Below are 18120 nucleotides of genomic sequence, written 5' to 3'. Positions count from 1 at the left end.
GGGAGGGGAATGCATGTGTGTTTGTTGCCTGGGTGGGGAGGAGATCTATGGAAGGGGAACTCAGATGGCAGCCAGGCAGTCCCTACAGTCTGTCCTCCTCCCCATCACCCAGGAGCTCCCTGCAATCTCCATCATCTGGAGCCAGGTCACCTTCCCAGTGAAGCCAGCTTCCCATCAGCTGGCAGCAAAGCATTCTGCCCCTGGACCAGGGGTTATTCCAGTTAAGTACAGTTATGCTGTAACTTGAGGTGTTGCTGGGCTCTGGAAGGAAGGTCTTCTCCAGCCTGACCATTGGAAGGTTTCTTTCCTTCAGGATGATGGGGAGCCATGTTGGATGCATAGTTCCCTGCAAAAGAGGAGAACTCAGCACCTACTCCCATGGTTGTAACCTGTCCCTTTCTGTTTCTGTGCCCCCAGGCGCCGACGCTGGGAGACGGAAAGAGAGGAGCGGGAATAGTATGTTGTTTTTTCAGGGTCTCATCTCTTCTCTCTTCCTTGCTCACAACCTCTCTCTCCTTTTTTCTTGCAGCTATCTTGCTTCTGAACTAATCTAAGTGGCTGGGAGTTTGGGCATGAATTTGTGTCTCTCGGTGGATTTGTGCTCTTCTTTCCCTCCCCTTTGTGTCATCCACTACCACAGCTGAATGCACCCTGGTTTTCCCCTAGTAGCCCTTAAATGCTCCTAGAGAGCAGCAGTGCCAAGGAGCTCTCAGTCCTTGGGCAGAGGGTGCTGTATCACATGCCCTGCTCTATCTGCTTGTGTCCTGATATCCTGCCTTATGATGGAAGTAAGCAAACTTGCTTGTCTGAGCCCATAGTACACTCAGGTCACCCAGGTGCAGGGGAGGCTACTTTGCCTGGTCCTTCTTGTGCCAGGTTGCCACAAGAGCTGTTCCCTCACCATCTGCAAAGGTAGGCAGATGCACAAAGAGGATCTGGCAAGTGTACTGCCTTTCCTTTTTATCTGCGAGGCTGCTGGCACCAAGGCAACCTTTGGCCCTTGTCCCTTGCCACCTAAACCCACACCCAGCAAGGAAGCACCCTTGATTTTCTCTCTTCCCTGCTGGAAGAAACCTTTTGCCTCAGTGCTGCTGGAAGCATCCTTTGTCACCTTGGTCTGGTGATGCCCATTAAGCCCTGCCATGGACTGTCCTCCCTGTTCTTATCTCTTTCTTTCTGCTTTTGTGCCCAAGAAAAGACCATTGCCTGTGCCTTGCTGACTGGTTGGGTGGTTATGTGCTGCAGAGAGGATGATCAGCTGGCAGTGCACAGCCTGCCATGGTCACTCCAGCCACACTGATTTGTGTCTGAGGCCAGGGCAGCAAGCTGCAGCCTCCTTTTCCCACTTGCAAAGCAGGGACCTGCTACTGCCTTAAAGTGGTACAAGAATCTGCCTGATTTTTGCAGCTGATCCTTGTCCTTGGGAGAAGAGCAGTTGAAGTTGTTAAAACAGAACTAGTGGTCACTGTGGTACATGGCACAGAGGGGACCTCTTGCTCGTGCTTGACTGCTCCACTAGTGGTTGGCCCTGCTTCAGGTGTGTCTGGAAACTTTTCACTGCTAACATCTTGTGGGGGGAGTAAGGCAGAGGTAGTAGAGCCATCATGCTCTGAGGACTTTTTAGGGAGCCACTTCATTTATCCTCACATTTATGCTTGTCTCTCTCCAGGGGGCCACTTCTTCCTCTTCCTGTTTTTCATTTGAGCTTGGTGGAGCCATCTGCTCCATACACACCACACACACCACCCCTAAAGCTACTGCATGAGCTGGGACAGTGTTAGCAGCCAGAAGCCTCCAAAAACCTGCAGAACTCAGTAAGGAAGTCTCATTCTCTCTGTGCTCTTTCAAGGCCAGTGGCACATTGCCATCCCAGCTGTTCTGTGCTGGGGAGTGCAGTGACAGGTGATGGGTTAGGAACACGTATGTGTCACCTGGTGCTCCCAGCCCCTGAGTGTATAACACTGCTCTTTGTGGGAGAGGGCATCCTCCTCTGATGAGTTCCCTTTCCCTTAGAACCAGCAAGTGCCCTTGTCCTGTGACTTGTCAGAGCTTGCAGTAGCCATTAACAGTCTCAAGTGGCAACTCAGTCTGCCCTGGGAGATCATAGCAACCCACTTGCACCTCTGTGTATGAGGGAAGTGATCACAGAGCCCTGTGGGGCTTGCACCCATGCAACCACCTCCAGCTTCACACCCCAGCAAGCGCTTTCCACAGCATGCTCTCTTGGAACCTGTGATTCCATCAGCCTGAGGCTAGCTGTGCCTCAGATCCTGTATTTCTCCTTTTCTGGCAGGGCCTGCACCAAACCTGCATCATGCAGGATCCCACCTTAGTCTTAATTTGGGGAAATCTTGCTTTCACCCACTTGCACTGTCAGTGCTTTGCTTTAAAATGTCTCCATCCTGGTGCACCTGCTGTTGGAGCTCCCTATTCAGCTTTCCATCTTTGGCAAGGTTTTGCATCCTCTGTCTTCTAAACACTTCAGATCATCTTGTTTATTGTCACTGCATCCCTCTGCACAGAGCTGAAGTATCCTGGTTGTCTAAATGCTTATGGTGTCAGCATGCTGGGCTTTTCCCAGGACAGAAATTTCTCTTCAGCAGAAATTCACCCTTGCTCCCTGTGCCCAGCTGCAAAGCCTCTGTGATTATAAAGAGCTGAAGGCTTGGGAGCTGGGTCAAAGCTGTCTCTGTCCCTCCAGCAGAGCAGACTGTGGGGCTGCACACCACTGTCTAATCTGCAGTAGTCCCCTGTAGTCCCCTGACCTTCAGCTAATCTCCTTTCCCCTGTCTCTGTTACTTCCAGCTAGGAACTGGAGACTCAGCAGGTGCTACTCTGCTCTAAGAGAGGCCACGTGTCTCATCCACTTTCCTTCCAAATGCTCATGAGATCTCTACTTGTTCTCCTTCCCATAGTGTCATCCACCTCCTCTCTAGCACTTGTCTCTCAGCAGCTGTTTCTCTGTGTTCTTGCCCATCTTACCCTCCTTGAGCCTGTACTGACTGAAGGGAGGCCATATTTTCATTTGGTTTTTTCCCATTTGTTTCTAGCCTTCAGATCAGTCGTGTCTCTTCTTGCACCTCCGAGATCCCAGCCTGCAGTTGTCACCTTGCAAGTGCTATTTAATTTAGATCTCTGGGCCTTCTCTTGCCTCCTTTTCCAGCTGCCCTCTGCCTCTGTTTATAGTGGGAGCTGTTGGATGCTTCTGCTGCGGGTTCTTCATCTAGGTCCCTGCCTCTAGCTGGAGTAAAGCAGTTTTGTGATATTCACCCCTTTTGCTTTTCTGTACTTTAGCATGGAGACATTCAGTTCTAGCTGTCTGTCCTGCTCAAGGGATTTCCAGGCTGGAGGCTCAGCTGAGGCTGGGAAGCAGGTTGCACTGAGCCTGGCTTCAGGCAGCTGAATTTTTCCTCCTGCACTGAAGCACTAAGGGTGAGGAGGACTGGTATAGCAGGATGCAGCCCACCAGACTCCTTCCTTCCACTTCCTGAAGATGAGTGAGGTCCTCCAGGACAGGGGCTGCTCCCAGTGCGTCTCCAGCTATGCCAGAGCCAGAAGGGCTGTGGCAGCCTCCAGTTCTCACTTCCTTTCTGCTCTCTAAACCCTGTGCTAAACAGACCTCACCTCTTCCTCTGTGGCAGCCTCTGCCAGCCTCTCCTTGCAGGGACTGCCACATAGTATTGGGTGCCTTTCAGAAGGTGCCTAACAAGTAGCATCCATGGGCTAAGCCCATGGGCTTTGCCTGGCTCAGCATGCCATCTGAGGAGGGTTCTCTCTTTACTGCTACCTCTGATCTTACCTCTCTCCATCTCGCCGGGTGCAAACTGACCTGAATTAACCTCTCGTCTCCTGGGTGCTCGTGGTTCCTGGCCAGGCTGCCTCTTCGCATCTCCTAACTTTCTCCCTCACCTCCCACTTGTCATTTTAGCGTAGCCTCCGCCCTGCATTCTGACAACCATGACCGCTACGAGCGCCTCACCTCCGTCTCCAGCTCTGTGGACTTCGACCAGAGGGACAACGTGAGTAGCCACAAGAGTCAAACGCTTTGCCTTAGGGGGCCAGGCACCCACAGTTTGGCTCAACCAAGGGCTCTTCAGGAGAAACACTTCTGCCTGTTCCTGGGCCTTAAGTCCCACATCTTGTAGTGTGTTGTGTGAGTGTGGTATAGAGCTCAAGAAACTATGCAGCTCTTAAACACGTGCTTCAGTAAATAGGCTCTAGATCACTGTGGCTTAACAGACATCTGTCCAGCCTATAATCTCAGCATTACAAGCAATACTTACTTGCCAGCTCTTCCTCACGCTGGCATCTTTCTCTACTGGGTTTTTCCTTGCTCAAGGGGAGGATAATGGGTGTGATGGAGGGGGGGTGAAGCTCCCCCAGGTGTCCTTTGAGGAGCACTGCCTTGGCCCAGCCTACCTTCCCAGTCCTTACAGAGTTTCTCTTGTCCAGCATGATGGCTGAAGTACCTGTATGCTAAATTTTCTGGGTGTTCCATGGTAGCCAGGAGCCCATGGGTTGCCTTGAAGGCAGGGCTACCAGTTGGTAGGGGAGAGCCACACAGCAGAGTGTTGTGCTTCATGGAGTAGCACTGTCACCTCCTTCACCTTGGCCCTTCTGTGGCTCTGCACATCTGGGTGCTTGTAGTCTGCCCCCAATACCCCCTCCCAAGCCAAGTAAGTGGAGGTGCAAGGACACCAGCCTGGTCCCTGGGACCTTTGAAGGAGGGAGCTGGGATAAAGGAACACAGAGTGTAGTGAAACTGTTCTGTTTTCTTTTTGCACAGGGTTTCTGCTCCTGGCTGACAGCCATCTTCAGGATAAAGTGAGTGCCCCAGGACCTATGTGGGGGACCCACATGGGGAAGGAGGGGCAGTGCAGGGTTGTTGGGACACCCAGTGCAGTACCAGCTTCATGAAATCACTGCCCTTGCTGCAGCCCCCTCTCTGAAGAGCACAAGTGAAATTTGTCCTCTGGAGAGGACAAGCAAAGACAGGACTATGTGAGGAGTCCTAAAGCCAAAATAAGGTCACAGAGTGAGTCTGTGACAGAGGAGAGAACCCAGGCCCATGGCTGCCCTACCTCAGTCCCATCTCAGAAACTGTCCCCACTCTGCAAAGAAACTCATCACCCTGACACTCTTGCTAGAGGCTCTGCTGTCTCAGGGATGGCTATGAGGAGAATGCAGGGAGGCTCCCTCAGCTTGATGAAACACAGGAGTAGTCTCCCAAGCACTTCTGTTCAGAATGCTGTGGGACAGCATCAGCATTTGTATCTTAGCAGGGAAGGCAAGGCTCACCTGGAGGGGTATAAGGTGTCCAGTTGCCTCTCCTGAGGGACAGAAAGCAGGGCCATGGAGTGCAGGGCTGGGTAATCATTGCACAGGCAGGTTTCTGCCCAGGCTGCTTCAAGGCTGAGTGCTGGGCTCCCAAATCCAGAGTCTGGCTACAGCTCTGTAGGGCAGAACAAGGGGTGCTGTGTGTGTTCAGATCAGGAGGGCAGCTGCAGCCCTGTAATTTTCCCCAGCACTTGAGGAAATGTAGAAAATTGTCTGACAGCTGTTCTCTCCTTGGCAGGGATGATGAGATCCGAGACAAATGCGGGGTGGATGCAGTGCACTACCTGTCCTTCCAGAGGCACATCATTGGGCTGCTGGTGGTCGTGGGTGTGCTTTCCGTGGGCATCGTCTTACCGGTCAACTTCTCAGGGGACCTGCTAGGTGAGAACGAGGAGCTTTTGGCCAGGCTGGGGCATCTGCTCTCAACACCATGCTCCAGACCATTGGGTAGCAGTGGAGGGCAGGACAGGACCAACACAGACAAACCCTAACTGCTGTCTCACTTTGACTGTAGTGCATCCACAGGATCATCCTGTGTAACTTGGGTTTTTAGGAATTCTGCAGGTGATACTCTTGCTGTAGCTCACTCTAGTGATGCTCTGTCCCACTCAGTATAACTGAACACATTTGTGTCTGCCTCTTTCTCTCTAGAAAACAATGCCTACAGTTTTGGGAGGACAACTATCGCTAACCTGAAGTCTGGGTATGTTTGGGCAGGGCTGGGATGGGTAATTGAGGCCCTCAAGGGGCATAAATGTTCATTTGCTGCAGAGCCTAATCTCATTTAAGGTTGTATTTCTGCCCTTGCTGTGAGGCTACTGTCCCTGCTCCAATTTCCAGGCTGAGCTCCTGGAATTTGGTTGTAGGGCATGTGTGTGCTATGCTGAATACACTCAAGCCCCCAGTACTTTCAGGGCCAGACTTGTAGTGACAACCTTGCAGTGACCTTTGTGGTCTCCCTTGTGACAGGAATAACCTGCTGTGGCTGCACACCACCTTTGCTTTCCTGTACCTGCTGCTGACTGTGTACAGCATGCGCCGGCACACTTCCAAGATGCGCTACAAAGAGGATGACTTGGTGAGCAGGATCTGGCCACTCTCCCAGACACGTTTTCCCATGCTCTGTGGTCGTCAGGTAGCCTTGGAGACAATGCTGAGCACCTCAATTTCCACAGCAATTTTAGTGTTGTCATGTTTTGGCTGATTTTATTCTGCCTGGCCAAAGGCAGATCACCTCCAGAGCAGCAGCTATGACTGCCTATGGGGAAACTGGAGAGGCCTGCACTGGGTAAACATGTGGAAGGACCCCATTCTTCCTTAGGGGTTGTTCCAGCTTCTACCTTCTTCATTTCTGAAGGGTAGCTGTATTTATGTTCAGGCATCTGCTGTGTAAGTCCCTAGCCTGTCAATCTGCAGTGCATCTGAGTGCAGAATGACTATAACCAGCAAAAGCACAGGAGAAGGGGAGCCCTGGTAGCTAGAATTGATGGAGCCACCCTTTTTCATCACTGACACAGGTCTTGGGAGGGGGTCTTGCTGCAATGTGGTCTTTTACACCATCCACACCTACCTGTCCTCTCCTTTCTCTCTTCTTTCCAGGTTAAGCGAACTCTATTCATCAATGGGATCTCAAAATATGCTGAGCCAGAGAAGATCAAGAAGCATTTTGAGTAAGTCTCACTGTGTCTCTAAAGACTGTTCTGTAATTGGGATGTTTTTATTAGGGTAGTACTAGTGTTATCTGGAATGGCAAAAATACATTGAGAGCAGAGAGCTAAGCAAAATCAGTGAATACCTTTATTTTGGGTCGCTCACTGTTATTTTTCTGCTTCTTATTGGAATTTGAAGTATCCTTTGTTTTGTGCCTTGGGAAAGGCTCAGCCATCTCTTGCAGAGCCATAGGGGGTCATTGTGGTAAGCAATGGACAGGGCATGTCTTCAGTTGTAGTTAAGTTCACAGATGAGATAGAGGCAGGAGGTGCTGAAGCAGTGACTGTGGGATGTTGTGCTGCTGCCCTGATCACAGTCCTTGTAGAAAGTATGTCTGTTTAACAATAAAATTTAATTCCTCTTCTGTCAGAACCTCACAGTCAGGACCATGTTTAGAAGCACCATGGTGGAAAAGAAATGCTTTGTACCCTTTGGGAACCCTTCTGCCACTTTCTGACCACAAGCCTGTGAAGGCAGAGGGAGGTCAGAGAGACTCCTAGCTGCTATAGGGCAGAAGTCCAGAAAGGCTCCTTGTTCCAAAGCCTTAGGGATGTAGCATTTGCCCTGTGTTTTAAGTCAGCTGTAAGGGACAGTGTGCAGGCTCCCCTGCAAACTCGTGGTATGCATCACTATGCTCAGCCCAGGACACTCTTCTCAGGGCCAGAGAGAAGTCTTGACCACTTGGAGTTTGCTTGAGGGGTACCTGTGGTGCCAGCTGTGATGAACTGATGTTTCTCACCCACAGGGAGGCCTATGCCAATTGCACTGTCCTGGAGGCCCGTCCCTGCTATGATGTTGCCCGGCTGATGTTCCTTGATGCAGAGAGGTAATCTCTATTTTTGGAGAAAAGGCAGAGTGGGCTGATGTTCCTGATACCCCCTCAAGTCTGGTGCCACAGAGCTTTTATGAGTCACCCTCTTTCTTTCCTTTCTTTTTTCTCTTCCGCTCTCGTGTTTCAGGAAGAAAGCTGAGCGTGGACGAATCTACTTCACCAACCTGCAGAGCAAGGACAACACCCCATCCATGATCAACCCCAAGCCCTGTGGCCACCTGTGCTGCTGTGCCATCAGGGGCTGTGAGGAGGTAGGGTAGTGCTAGAGGTGTTGGGCAGAAGTTGGGTGTCCCGTGGCTTGGGTCCCCACATCATCTCTCCTCTGACCTCTGTCCTCCTGCTCAGGTGGAGGCTATCGAGTATTATACCAAGCTGGAGGAGAAGCTCAAAGATGACTACAAGCGGGAGAAGGAGAAGGTTAATGAAAAGCCTCTGGGGATGGCCTTTGTCACCTTCCACAATGAGACCATCACAGCCATGTGAGTGCAGATGGTCCCGCCCTCCCCGAGAAGGTGACTTGTCCCAGCCTTTGCTTTAAATCAGAACAGCAGCACTAAGGCATCCCCTCAGCTTGTGCCTGCCAGCCTTTTGTGTCAGCCTGTCCCTCTTTCTCTTGTCTAGAATCCTCAAAGATTTCAATGCTTGTAAGTGCCAGGGCTGTGCGTGCCGTGGGGAGCCCAGAGCCTCCTCCTGCAGTGAGTCCCTCCATGTCTCCAGCTGGACTGTCAGTTACGCTCCTGACCCACAGAACATCTACTGGTGAGCAGCTCTGTAGGGTTCAGTGGCCCTGCCAGTGGGAAAGGGGAGCACCCTCCCTTTGTCCCTCTCCGTCTGCTCCTCCAGGAGCTGAGCGAGTTGTTCTTGCTGAAGCCCAGCCTGGCTGAGCTAGAGGTCTGATCTCACTGGGAGGAGAAAGCCTTGGGCTGGCACCCCAAGTGCTGTTCACCAGGCTGGGCTGTGGTGTGCATGCAAAGCCTCACACCTGGTATTCTGCCCTGTGCAGCCATTCTGATGTCCTCTTTCTCCCTCTCAGGGAACACCTCTCCATCCGGGGCTTTATATGGTGGATCCGCTGCTTTGTGATTAATGTGGTCCTCTTCATCCTTCTCTTCTTTCTCACCACTCCTGCTATCATCATCACCACTATGGACAAGTTCAATGTAACCAAGCCCGTGGAGTACCTCAATGTAAGGACTTTGGAGACAGGTGCAGGGTGGGTAACCAGGAACCACCCCAAGGCACAACATCCCCTGCAAAGCTGGGCATAGGGAGAAAGATTGTCATTGTTCCTGGGTCCTGTTAACCTGACATGAGGGAAGTGCTGAGCCTGGACAGGGTGCAGTGGCAGTCACAGTGCTGGGGCCTTGGCATCAGCAGAGGCAACTGTACCTTTGCCTGGCACAAGAGCTGGTTCACCATGTAACATGTGATTTCTTCTCTGCCTTGTTGCAGAACCCAATCATCACCCAGTTTTTCCCCACCCTGCTGCTGTGGTGCTTCTCTGCTCTTCTGCCCACCATTGTATACTACTCTGCCTTCTTTGAAGCACACTGGACCAGGTAAGGACAGCCAGCACCTGTTCTTACCTTCTTAGTGTGCTGATTGGCTGCTAGACGCTTCTGACTACATAAGCTATAGGCTGGATCTTTTGCTTGAACTTCTGTCTTCCACTCCAGCATGGTGTTATGTTGCACCTTTTGGGCACCTGGGGACTGCTGTGGACAGTTGTCCTGCCAGTCTTTAGCTGCTGTTGTGCAGCATGGTTGTCTGAGCAGAGCTTGACAGGTCTACAAGAAGAAGAAAGCTGGGAGGAGTTGGGGCTGGTCACTATGAGAAATGCAAGTAGCAAGGGAAGTCTTGGCTCAGGTGAGCCAGGCAGGGGTGGTGTGCCTGTATGTGTAAGATGTAGCAATTCCAAGGGAAAATCATTTTAGCTGCTCTGGTTTCTGGTCACAGAGAAGGCACTTGAAGTGCAGAGCACTAGAAGCCTGCTGCTTGTGAGACACGTACCCTGCAGGACACTCAATGTAACTTTTGTTTTCTGGTCTATGTTGCAGGGACTGGTGGGGGAGGGTGTCACCAGCTCTCGGGATTACAGGTCAGGGAAGATGATTGCAGAGCCTGTGAGACAAGGGGAAAGGAATGGAGACCTGATAACAGATATCAAATATGCTGGAGGAAAAGGGGATGTGTACTAGGAAGGGACAGGGTGGGATTTAGATTAGACATTGGGAACTGCTTACTGATGGAAAGCCATTGGAAGCACAGTTTCTAATGGTGACTGGTGGGGTGAAAGGGTAACAGCTTCTCTGTCCTCAGGTCTGGAGAGAATAGGACAACCATGCACAAGTGTTACACCTTCCTCATCTTCATGGTCTTGCTGCTACCATCTCTGGGCCTGAGCAGGTAGGAGTTGTGGGAAGGCAGGTACAAAGTTATGGAGCACAGGGAGGGTTGAGGTGCACGCCTGATCGTTCTTTTCTTTTTACAACATCCTTTCCTCACTGCACTGGTGCTCTGGCCACCATCCCATTGGGAGACTGGTATTTAATGTGAGTTGAGGGAGAGCAGGCCAGACCATACATGACTGGATCTCTAGGACTTTACTGACTCAATCTGCAGATTGACATGTGCCATGATGTTACAAATAATGCAGCAAAATTTGGCATGGTAGATGAGTACGTGTGAAAAGTCTGCTTGACATCTGCTGGTGAAGGAGGCATTCTCCACCTCTGTCCTCAGCGTGCAGTCCAAATTTTGCACAAAACTAGTGAATTCCTCCTTTAAGCCAGAACTTGAATAGGTTATGCTGCTTGGCTGGGTGGGATAGTTTGGTACAGAAGTGCTCATCTCTTTGGGTGTATGCTTCAAATCTTCCTGCACTTTAAATATTGTTCTGTAGGAAATACTGATGCATCACCTGCCAGCCATTGTGGTGGGCTCTAGCGCTGAACAGGGGCCAAGTAGGAGAACAGTGTGAGAAAGAAAAAACTGGGGAGTGGGTGGGGGGCAGGGAACTCTAACTGTGCTCGCTCATTCTTTACACATTGTGGGGTCAGGGATCTTTAAGATCCCACCTAAATTCCATATTTGAGATACACCCTCTCAGTGGTGATGTCAGACAAATCCTGAGAATAAGACAAACCATCTGATAGTGGCAGAAGAATAGTCCTTCATCCCACTGGGTGACTACAGTGACTACATGTTTGCAACACAGATTAATAAAGCCTTCTTGCATGTAAACTTGCATCTTGGGCAGGTGAATGGTCTCAGAGTGTTTGCATTTTGACCACAAAAGAGACCACGCTTCCTTCTGAGGAGTCAGTCCCTCTGCTGTTGCCTGTTGAGCTCTGCACTCCACCAGTGTCAAAAGATTGGATAGTTTTATATTGAAAAACAAAATTGAGAAAAATGGGATTTGTTTCTTCTAAGGGATTTCTTTAAATCTCTTGTTGGAGGGTACCTTGTATGTAACCAATTTCTTCTGTAGAGTCAGTCATCTGTTCCTTATGTGGATGTTGCACCCAGACAGAGGAGAGAGGAGAAATATTTATAGGATTAGAGTAAAGGGATAAAAACATACATGAATAGGAAGCTTTAAATCCCTTTTTGATGTTGCATTGTTTTGTTTAGTTTTATTTTTTTCTAATGTCCAGTTTACATAATTGCTGGTGACACTCCACAGGGAACAACACAGTCTATGGTCAGAGCTTTGAATCTTCTAGAGCAGCTTCTACATATGTGCATTTCTGTCTGTTGCTGCTTCTGATGGTTCATCTTTTCTTCTTGCCCTCTTCCCCCACAGCTTGGATGTATTTTTCCGCTGGTTGTTCGACAAAAAATTCCTTGCTGAAGCTGCCGTACGATTTGAGTAAGTGGCGTTGAGCAGAAAGGCTTTGTTTACAATGGGAGGAGGTTCTTGTTGGCATCCAGAGGTTAGGGGGACTCCCAGCTGCTGCCCTGCAAGGAGGGAGCACCCCTTGCAGCCTGCTCTTGCTGCATCTCCCCAGGTGTGTGTTCCTGCCAGACAATGGGGCTTTCTTTGTCAACTACGTTATCGCCTCCGCCTTCATCGGGAACGCCATGGACCTGCTGCGCATCCCCGGTTTGCTCATGTACATGATCCGACTCTGCCTGGCCCGCTCGGCGGCCGAGCGGAGGAACGTCAAACGCGTATGTAGTGGGGCTGAGGGATGGGGTGTGCCCGCACCCCGGGAGGGGAGTGCTGCAGTGGGGCCCTGATGGATGGGGCTCGCCCGGTGCTGTGCATAGAGCTGGGTGTGTTGCAAATACCCACTCAGCTCTCAGGGTCCTCCTGCTGATGGGTCTCCGTTCCCTCCCGCAGCACCAGGCCTACGAGTTCCAGTTTGGGGCTGCTTACGCCTGGATGATGTGTGTCTTCACTGTAGTCATGACATACAGCATCACCTGCCCCATCATCGTCCCTTTTGGTAAGCCATACCCCTCTGCCCCCGGTGCCAGAGATGGAGGGTAAGCAAGAAGGCTGATGTGGGAGAGATATTTCCTCTCAGTCTAGCAAAGAGGCTGATGCCCCACTTGTCTGGCTTTCTTCTCCTTCTCCCAGGGCTCATGTACATGCTGCTGAAGCACCTGGTGGACCGGTACAACCTGTATTATGCTTACCTGCCTGCCAAGCTGGACAAGAAGATCCATTCAGGGGCTGTAAATCAGGTAGTGGCAGCCCCTATCCTCTGCCTCTTCTGGCTTCTCTTCTTCTCCACAGTGCGCGCAGGTGAGCACTGGGCTGGGATGCCAACCCTTAGCCTCCTACTGAGCCACTTCCCTGGCCAGGCTCTGATCCTGGCAGCCTCCAGCCGCAGAGCATGGTCACAATCCTTTTGACACTGACATTGGTTTTCCTTTGCCCCAGGGTTCCTGGCCCCCACTTCCATGTTCACCTTTGTGGTCCTCGTGATCACCATTGTGATCTGCCTGTGTCATGTCTGCTTTGGGCACTTCAAATACCTCAGCGCTCACAACTACAAGGTGAGGCAGAATGGCTGGGTGCAGGACCCTCCTCCTTGGTAGCACAACTCAACCACATAGCAGCAGGGGCTCTGAGGGGTCCCAGCCTGCTCTTTGGCAACCCTGACTTCACAGAGGGGATAGTCCTTAGGCTGTCTCTGCTGCCTGTATATTGCTGAGGTGGGACAGCAAGTATGTTGCCCTGGCATTCTCAATTTCTCCTTTTCTCTCCAGATTGACCACACAGAAGTGGATGCCATAGACAATAGGCAGAATGGGAGACCTGCCACTAATCTGCCGGCTCCCAAATCAGCTGTGAGTCACTATCCCCACCTCTGTGCCCTGGCACACTCCTTGCCTCTGTTTGGAAAGGGGGAGGTAACTCCCTGTCTGAGTACCTCACTCCTCACTTTTCATTTTTCTGAGTCAGCACCTGGATCCTCCCAGTGAGGGTGGGAGGCAACTGCTGGGCACTGTGCCCCTCACCTGCTCTCGGTGACGTGTAACCCCCACACACACACCTCTTTCCCGCTGCTCCTCAGATGCTGTGCATTTACTTTCCGTCTCTCTTTCGGCTGGGACGGTGAATCCAGCCGGGTCAGTCTCCCTTCTCATTCTGCATCTTTGCACGCTTGCACGCCAGCAGAGGCTGTCACCCACCAGGCTTGTCCTAGTGCCAACACAAAGGCATCTCTGTGGACATTGCCTTGAAGGCCATGGAAGTGCTCTGGGGACTCTTCTCTCCCCTGTCCAACGTTCTGAGAACCCCAGAGTCGGTTTTTGGAACTTCACCTTGGCTCAACTGTCTCACTCCGACTGCTTCCTTTCACAAGGTTTTTGTAGTGGGGATCTATGCAGGGCTGCAGAGATGAGGTAAAGCAGAGCCTCCTGCTTCCTCAGGAGAGCAGGGCTGGGGTGTGCACATGTAATCCAGGCTCCCTCCTAGGCTCCAGACAGCTAAGAGCAGCAACATTTTGCCAAAAGGAGAATCCTTATAAGAGGCAGGCAGAGCTTTAAGACACATCTGCTAGCAAAAAAGGAAGTGCAGTCTTCCAGTTCACAATGGCTCCAAAGAGCCTGAGAAGCCACATTCTTTCCTAGCCCAGATGCCCTGTCCCAGGCTGCTGGGGATTGAAACACATCCAGTGTTTCAGGGCCAAGCCTCACTCCTGGTATATTCCATAGAGTCTGGACTCTTCCTTGCCCTCCCAGCAAATCCCCACGCTCAGCCTCATGCATGGTGCTTAGTGTGCTGTGCTCTGCTTCCTGGAGAAGTTCCCTGGACTCAGGTGTGTTTCTGCTCTCTCCCTGCCCCTTGCCTGCCCCTGACAGAAGTACATCGCCCAAGTGCTGCAGGACTCCTCGCCGGAGGGCGAAGTTACAGAGTCGGAGGAGCAGGGATCGCAGGATGAGGAGCTCATCAACGCAGACGGCATGAATGACACAGATTTCCAGTCGTGTGAGGACAGCCTGATAGAGAATGAGATCCACCAGTAGGGACCTCAAAGGGCGGGAGGGGAAGGAGGCCCAGGAGCAGGGCAGGCTGTGCGCACGGAGACCTGGGAAGAAGCACCTGCGGGTGCTGGCTGCTGCCCTCACCCTCCCGCCCCCAGGGCTGCTGCCTTCAGTGAGGGCAGGGGCCCTGCTGCAAGCTCTCCATCTCCCTGCCCCTCCTCCCCTGCGCCAGCCCGGCTGCTCGGCAGGCATGCTCTTTACTAGCTACCTTCTTCAATGCATCCCTGGACCCCAGACTCCCAGAGGCTGGGGAGGAGGGGGCCATAACCCCCGCGGTGCTGCCCTGGACCTGCAGGGAGGAGGAAAGCTGGGTGCTTTGTGGGAAGGGGCATAAGGGGAACATTTGGGGTCTTCTGAGCAGGCAACTGTATCCCCTGTCTTTCTGGTGAGAAACACTAATAATTTATTAGATTTACAGGAAGGTGATGAATGAAAAATTTCAGTCAGTTTATTGGAAACCCCACCCAGGGTGGGGTTGGCTTTTGTTGCACCTTCTCCCTGTGCCTGCCTGTGTCCTTTCTCAACTGCTTCCAGCATCCAGTTGGTGTGGCATCCCAGGAGCTGGTCCAGGCCCAGGGGTGGGGACAGGCTTCCCCCTCACCACAGGGATGGTGACGCTGACCCTGACTTCGTGGTCAAGGGTGGCATCACACCAGGGAAGGGGCACTGGGTTGACATGAGCTAGATAGGCCCTTGCAGGATGAGGGGTGCTGAGGGCATTTCTCGTGAGCAGGAGGAGGCGCAGGCAGCCTCTCCCCCAGGTCCTGCTCCCTCCTCTCCCAGGAGCACAGGCGGGGGTTTGCAGCATCATTCAAAGTGGCATTTTTCTTTGCACATTTTACTCCCCTTTCAAACAAATCAACCTGACCCCCATGTGGTACTGCAGCCCCCCTTTTGCTGCCCTATGTCTGAACAGCAGGTTCAGGCTTGGGGGTGGGGAGGCTGTGTGGGGGTCTCCTGGGTGCTAGGGAGAGGGGAGAAAGGGTCTCAGGCTACAGGCCCTCAACAACCTGCCTAGATCAGCACTGCCTCATTGCAATGAGGCCCCATGGGCTTCCTTCCCTGAGCTGCTGCAGGGTCTTCCCCCAGCTGAGGTGGTGAGAGAGGGGGCTAGCCCTGGGAGAGCAGCCCCTAGGAGCTGTCTCCAGCCACGGCCACCATCTTCAGGAGCATGAAAGCCTCATGAGTCTGTGCTGACTTTCTTCACCTGCCCTGACTGGTGTAGGCTCCCCTGCCACCACCCAGCCTGAGAGGGGGGTTGTTCCTCTCCTACCTCTTGCTCTTGCCCCCTCCCTGTTGATAGCTGTGTCCCAGAGGCAGGCAGGGAACAGAATGGGTGGGAGAGGTGACTGGAGCCCCTGGCACATGGAAGGACTGACCCTGTTTAAAGACATTTTGTGAGGTTGTTTCTGGTCAGTATCAGTTGCCCTCAATTGCTTCCCCCCTCCCCTTGTGTAAAATGTAAAGGAAAATAATAAATCCCTCTGCTATTTAGCTATATTTATTTCCCTCAAACCCTGCCACCATCCTGTTTGGTGCTCATTGCGGACACTATCACCCTCCCTTTGCCTGTCATCGTGGGTGCTGTACCAGCTCCCTGGGGCTGTACCCTGAGGGGCCAGGTGAAAGGGGACGGTCATTTACCTTGTCAATCACCCATGCTGGCCCAGGAGCTCCAAGCACTTTAATCGACCAGAACAAGTGAACTGTCAGCCCTGCCCACCTCAGCTGCCAGGAACAGTGGTCACATCTTACGGCCTTTCTCCCCTGTGCCTTCCCTAGAGGAAGGGAACCAGACCCACAGAGAGCAGGTGGGGGGCTGCTCCAGGGAGGACATAGCTGCCTTTCCTACACGACTTCTATAGGAATCCCAGGCCTGGAGAAAAGGGTGGACGGAACAGAAGAGGTGTGGGTCTTCAGTGCATGGGGAGGGCAGGTCACACCAGCTTCCAGGGCTCAGCTGGGGCTGGAGCACACATGGGTGTGAAGAGGCATGGTGAGAGTCGCCCGTCCCTTCCAGGTAGCGGCCAGGAATGAAATGAGCATGTGAGCTGAGAGTTCCCGGTCCACTCGCAGGCTGGGGCATGGGGGATGTTGATCCTGCTTCCCTTCTTCTCACACCCACCTACTGCCCTTGCTCCTGGTCCAGCAGGTGGGCTGGGGTGCCGTGGTCTCTGTAGGTACGGCTGTGCTCCAGGGCTGCCTCTGTGGCTGGCAGGGCCCTACCCACAGAGAGCTGTGTGTTCTGAGTGGCACTGTCTGTAGAGATGTGTATAATACCCTGTATATATTTGTGTACAAAAGAAAAAAAGGAAAAAAAGGAGCTATTGTTTGCAGTCTTTTCTTTGTGGAGTGGGCTGGGGGCTGGGACCTGGGAGGAGAGGACCCCAGCTGCTGCAGGAGCATGCGTGGTGCAGAAGGCGGGGTGGGGAGTAGTGTGAGCACAAGCCCTGCCCTCCTGCCAGCAGCTCAGCCGTGGCTCACGGGCTCTCGCAGCACGAATGGCTTTCCCTCTGACTTGCAGAAGCATCAGGGACTTTGCTGCTAAAAGCAGGTAGATGGGGAGCTGTGTGTACTAAGGCTGCAATGGAGGAAGATGGTTTGGAAATGATGTGGTAGTGGAATGTCACTGGTAGCCTCATGCCACGTGTCAGCCCACCCCCATTGTTCCAATAGCAAGTTACACAGCCTCTCCTGCACTATCCATTCCGAACCTGGACACCTGGTTTGGGTGGACAGCTACAGCCTTTGGGAGCCTGTGGGTCATGCTAAACCCCTGGAGCACAGAGCAGCACTTTCCCAAAGCATGACGCTGCTCATGTGTCAGCTGTGCCCTGAGTGCTGGGACAGACAGCAAGCAGCCAGCCCCCAGGATGCTCCCTGCTGCTCCCTGTGCAGGCTGGATCTGGCATGCTTCCCAGGAGCCTGCTGCATGCCATGCTCCTTACGCTGTGCACAGTGGCCGTTGCTTGGAGGGTGGCACAATGGAGAGGCGAGGCCTGGCGGGGGCTGCCCGGAGACGGACAAGTGACCCCAGCTCCATGCCCGCCTCACTGTCATCAGGCTTCGTGTGCCACCAGTGCAGCACCAGCAGGGGACAAAAGACTCTCCTGCCCACAGCCAAAGGACAAGGGAAGAGGCAATGCCAGAGAACAAAAAACTGAAGACGGAAAGAAGAACTGTGCTTGCTGCCAAGTCCTGCAGTGATCACTGTAAAAAGGAAAGCTTGAGGGAAGGAAACAAATTGCAGAGAGATTTTGCAGATGTTTTAGGGAAACTGCTTCCAAGCATAAGAGGAAGGACACGGGACAGCCTTTGTGACAGGATTATTGAGGAGCTGTCTCCTGTCCCAGGAGAAGGATCTGTGAAAGCAGCTTTGGAGGCCACTGAAGGGTAATAAGGCAGGAGCTGAACAGGACAACAGCGCCACAAGGATGGGCACAAACCCAAAGCAGGAACAAGCCCTGGCCCGACAGGCCTCTTGCTCTTTGAAAGCACAGTGCTGCCTGCAGTTCCTGCAGAGCTAAATAATGCCCCCCTTATGCAGGGACCCCCTTATGCTTCCAGCCTGTGGCAAACCTCCCTGGGAAAAAGATGGAGCAGTCCTTGCAACAGCCCAGAGCAGGGCACCCCAAGGCTGCCTCTGCACTAGGATGAACAAGCAGAACAAGCTGCCTGTAACAGAGTCCCCTGTATAGGGACAGGGCAGCTCCAGTGGCTGCTGGCCAGGACTGGACTGG

The 18120-nt window shown here is 52.6% G+C and overlaps 1 protein-coding gene across 2 annotated transcripts in view; it reads left to right on the top strand.

Moving 5' to 3' along the window:
* The window catches only part of TMEM63B (transmembrane protein 63B), a 48776-nt gene extending 32077 nt beyond the window's left edge, over window positions 1-16699 (top strand). The window contains exons 4-24 of one of the 2 annotated variants that reach the window (XM_058020225.1): window positions 418-456; window positions 3929-4019; window positions 4787-4824; window positions 5576-5718; window positions 5989-6040; window positions 6307-6415; window positions 6937-7007; window positions 7793-7873; window positions 8007-8130; window positions 8225-8358; window positions 8501-8638; window positions 8913-9066; window positions 9332-9438; window positions 10199-10285; window positions 11685-11750; window positions 11890-12052; window positions 12225-12330; window positions 12465-12632; window positions 12771-12886; window positions 13100-13180; window positions 14198-16699. In XM_058020225.1, the coding sequence (XP_057876208.1) occupies window positions 418-456; window positions 3929-4019; window positions 4787-4824; window positions 5576-5718; window positions 5989-6040; window positions 6307-6415; window positions 6937-7007; window positions 7793-7873; window positions 8007-8130; window positions 8225-8358; window positions 8501-8638; window positions 8913-9066; window positions 9332-9438; window positions 10199-10285; window positions 11685-11750; window positions 11890-12052; window positions 12225-12330; window positions 12465-12632; window positions 12771-12886; window positions 13100-13180; window positions 14198-14362 (2233 nt within the window). In that variant the 3' untranslated portion in view covers window positions 14363-16699. The remainder of the gene's footprint in view (window positions 1-417; window positions 457-3928; window positions 4020-4786; window positions 4825-5575; window positions 5719-5988; window positions 6041-6306; window positions 6416-6936; window positions 7008-7792; window positions 7874-8006; window positions 8131-8224; window positions 8359-8500; window positions 8639-8912; window positions 9067-9331; window positions 9439-10198; window positions 10286-11684; window positions 11751-11889; window positions 12053-12224; window positions 12331-12464; window positions 12633-12770; window positions 12887-13099; window positions 13181-14197) is intronic. The other variant, XM_058020226.1, reaches the window with a different exon arrangement.
* Window positions 16700-18120: the final 1421 nt, after the last annotated feature.

This window comes from Melospiza georgiana, chromosome 3 (assembly GCF_028018845.1).
Source record: "Melospiza georgiana isolate bMelGeo1 chromosome 3, bMelGeo1.pri, whole genome shotgun sequence".
Classification (NCBI taxonomy): Eukaryota; Metazoa; Chordata; class Aves; order Passeriformes; family Passerellidae; genus Melospiza; species Melospiza georgiana.
The sequence above is the reverse complement of the archived record's forward strand: the minus strand, read 5'-3'. Positions and strand labels throughout refer to the sequence as shown.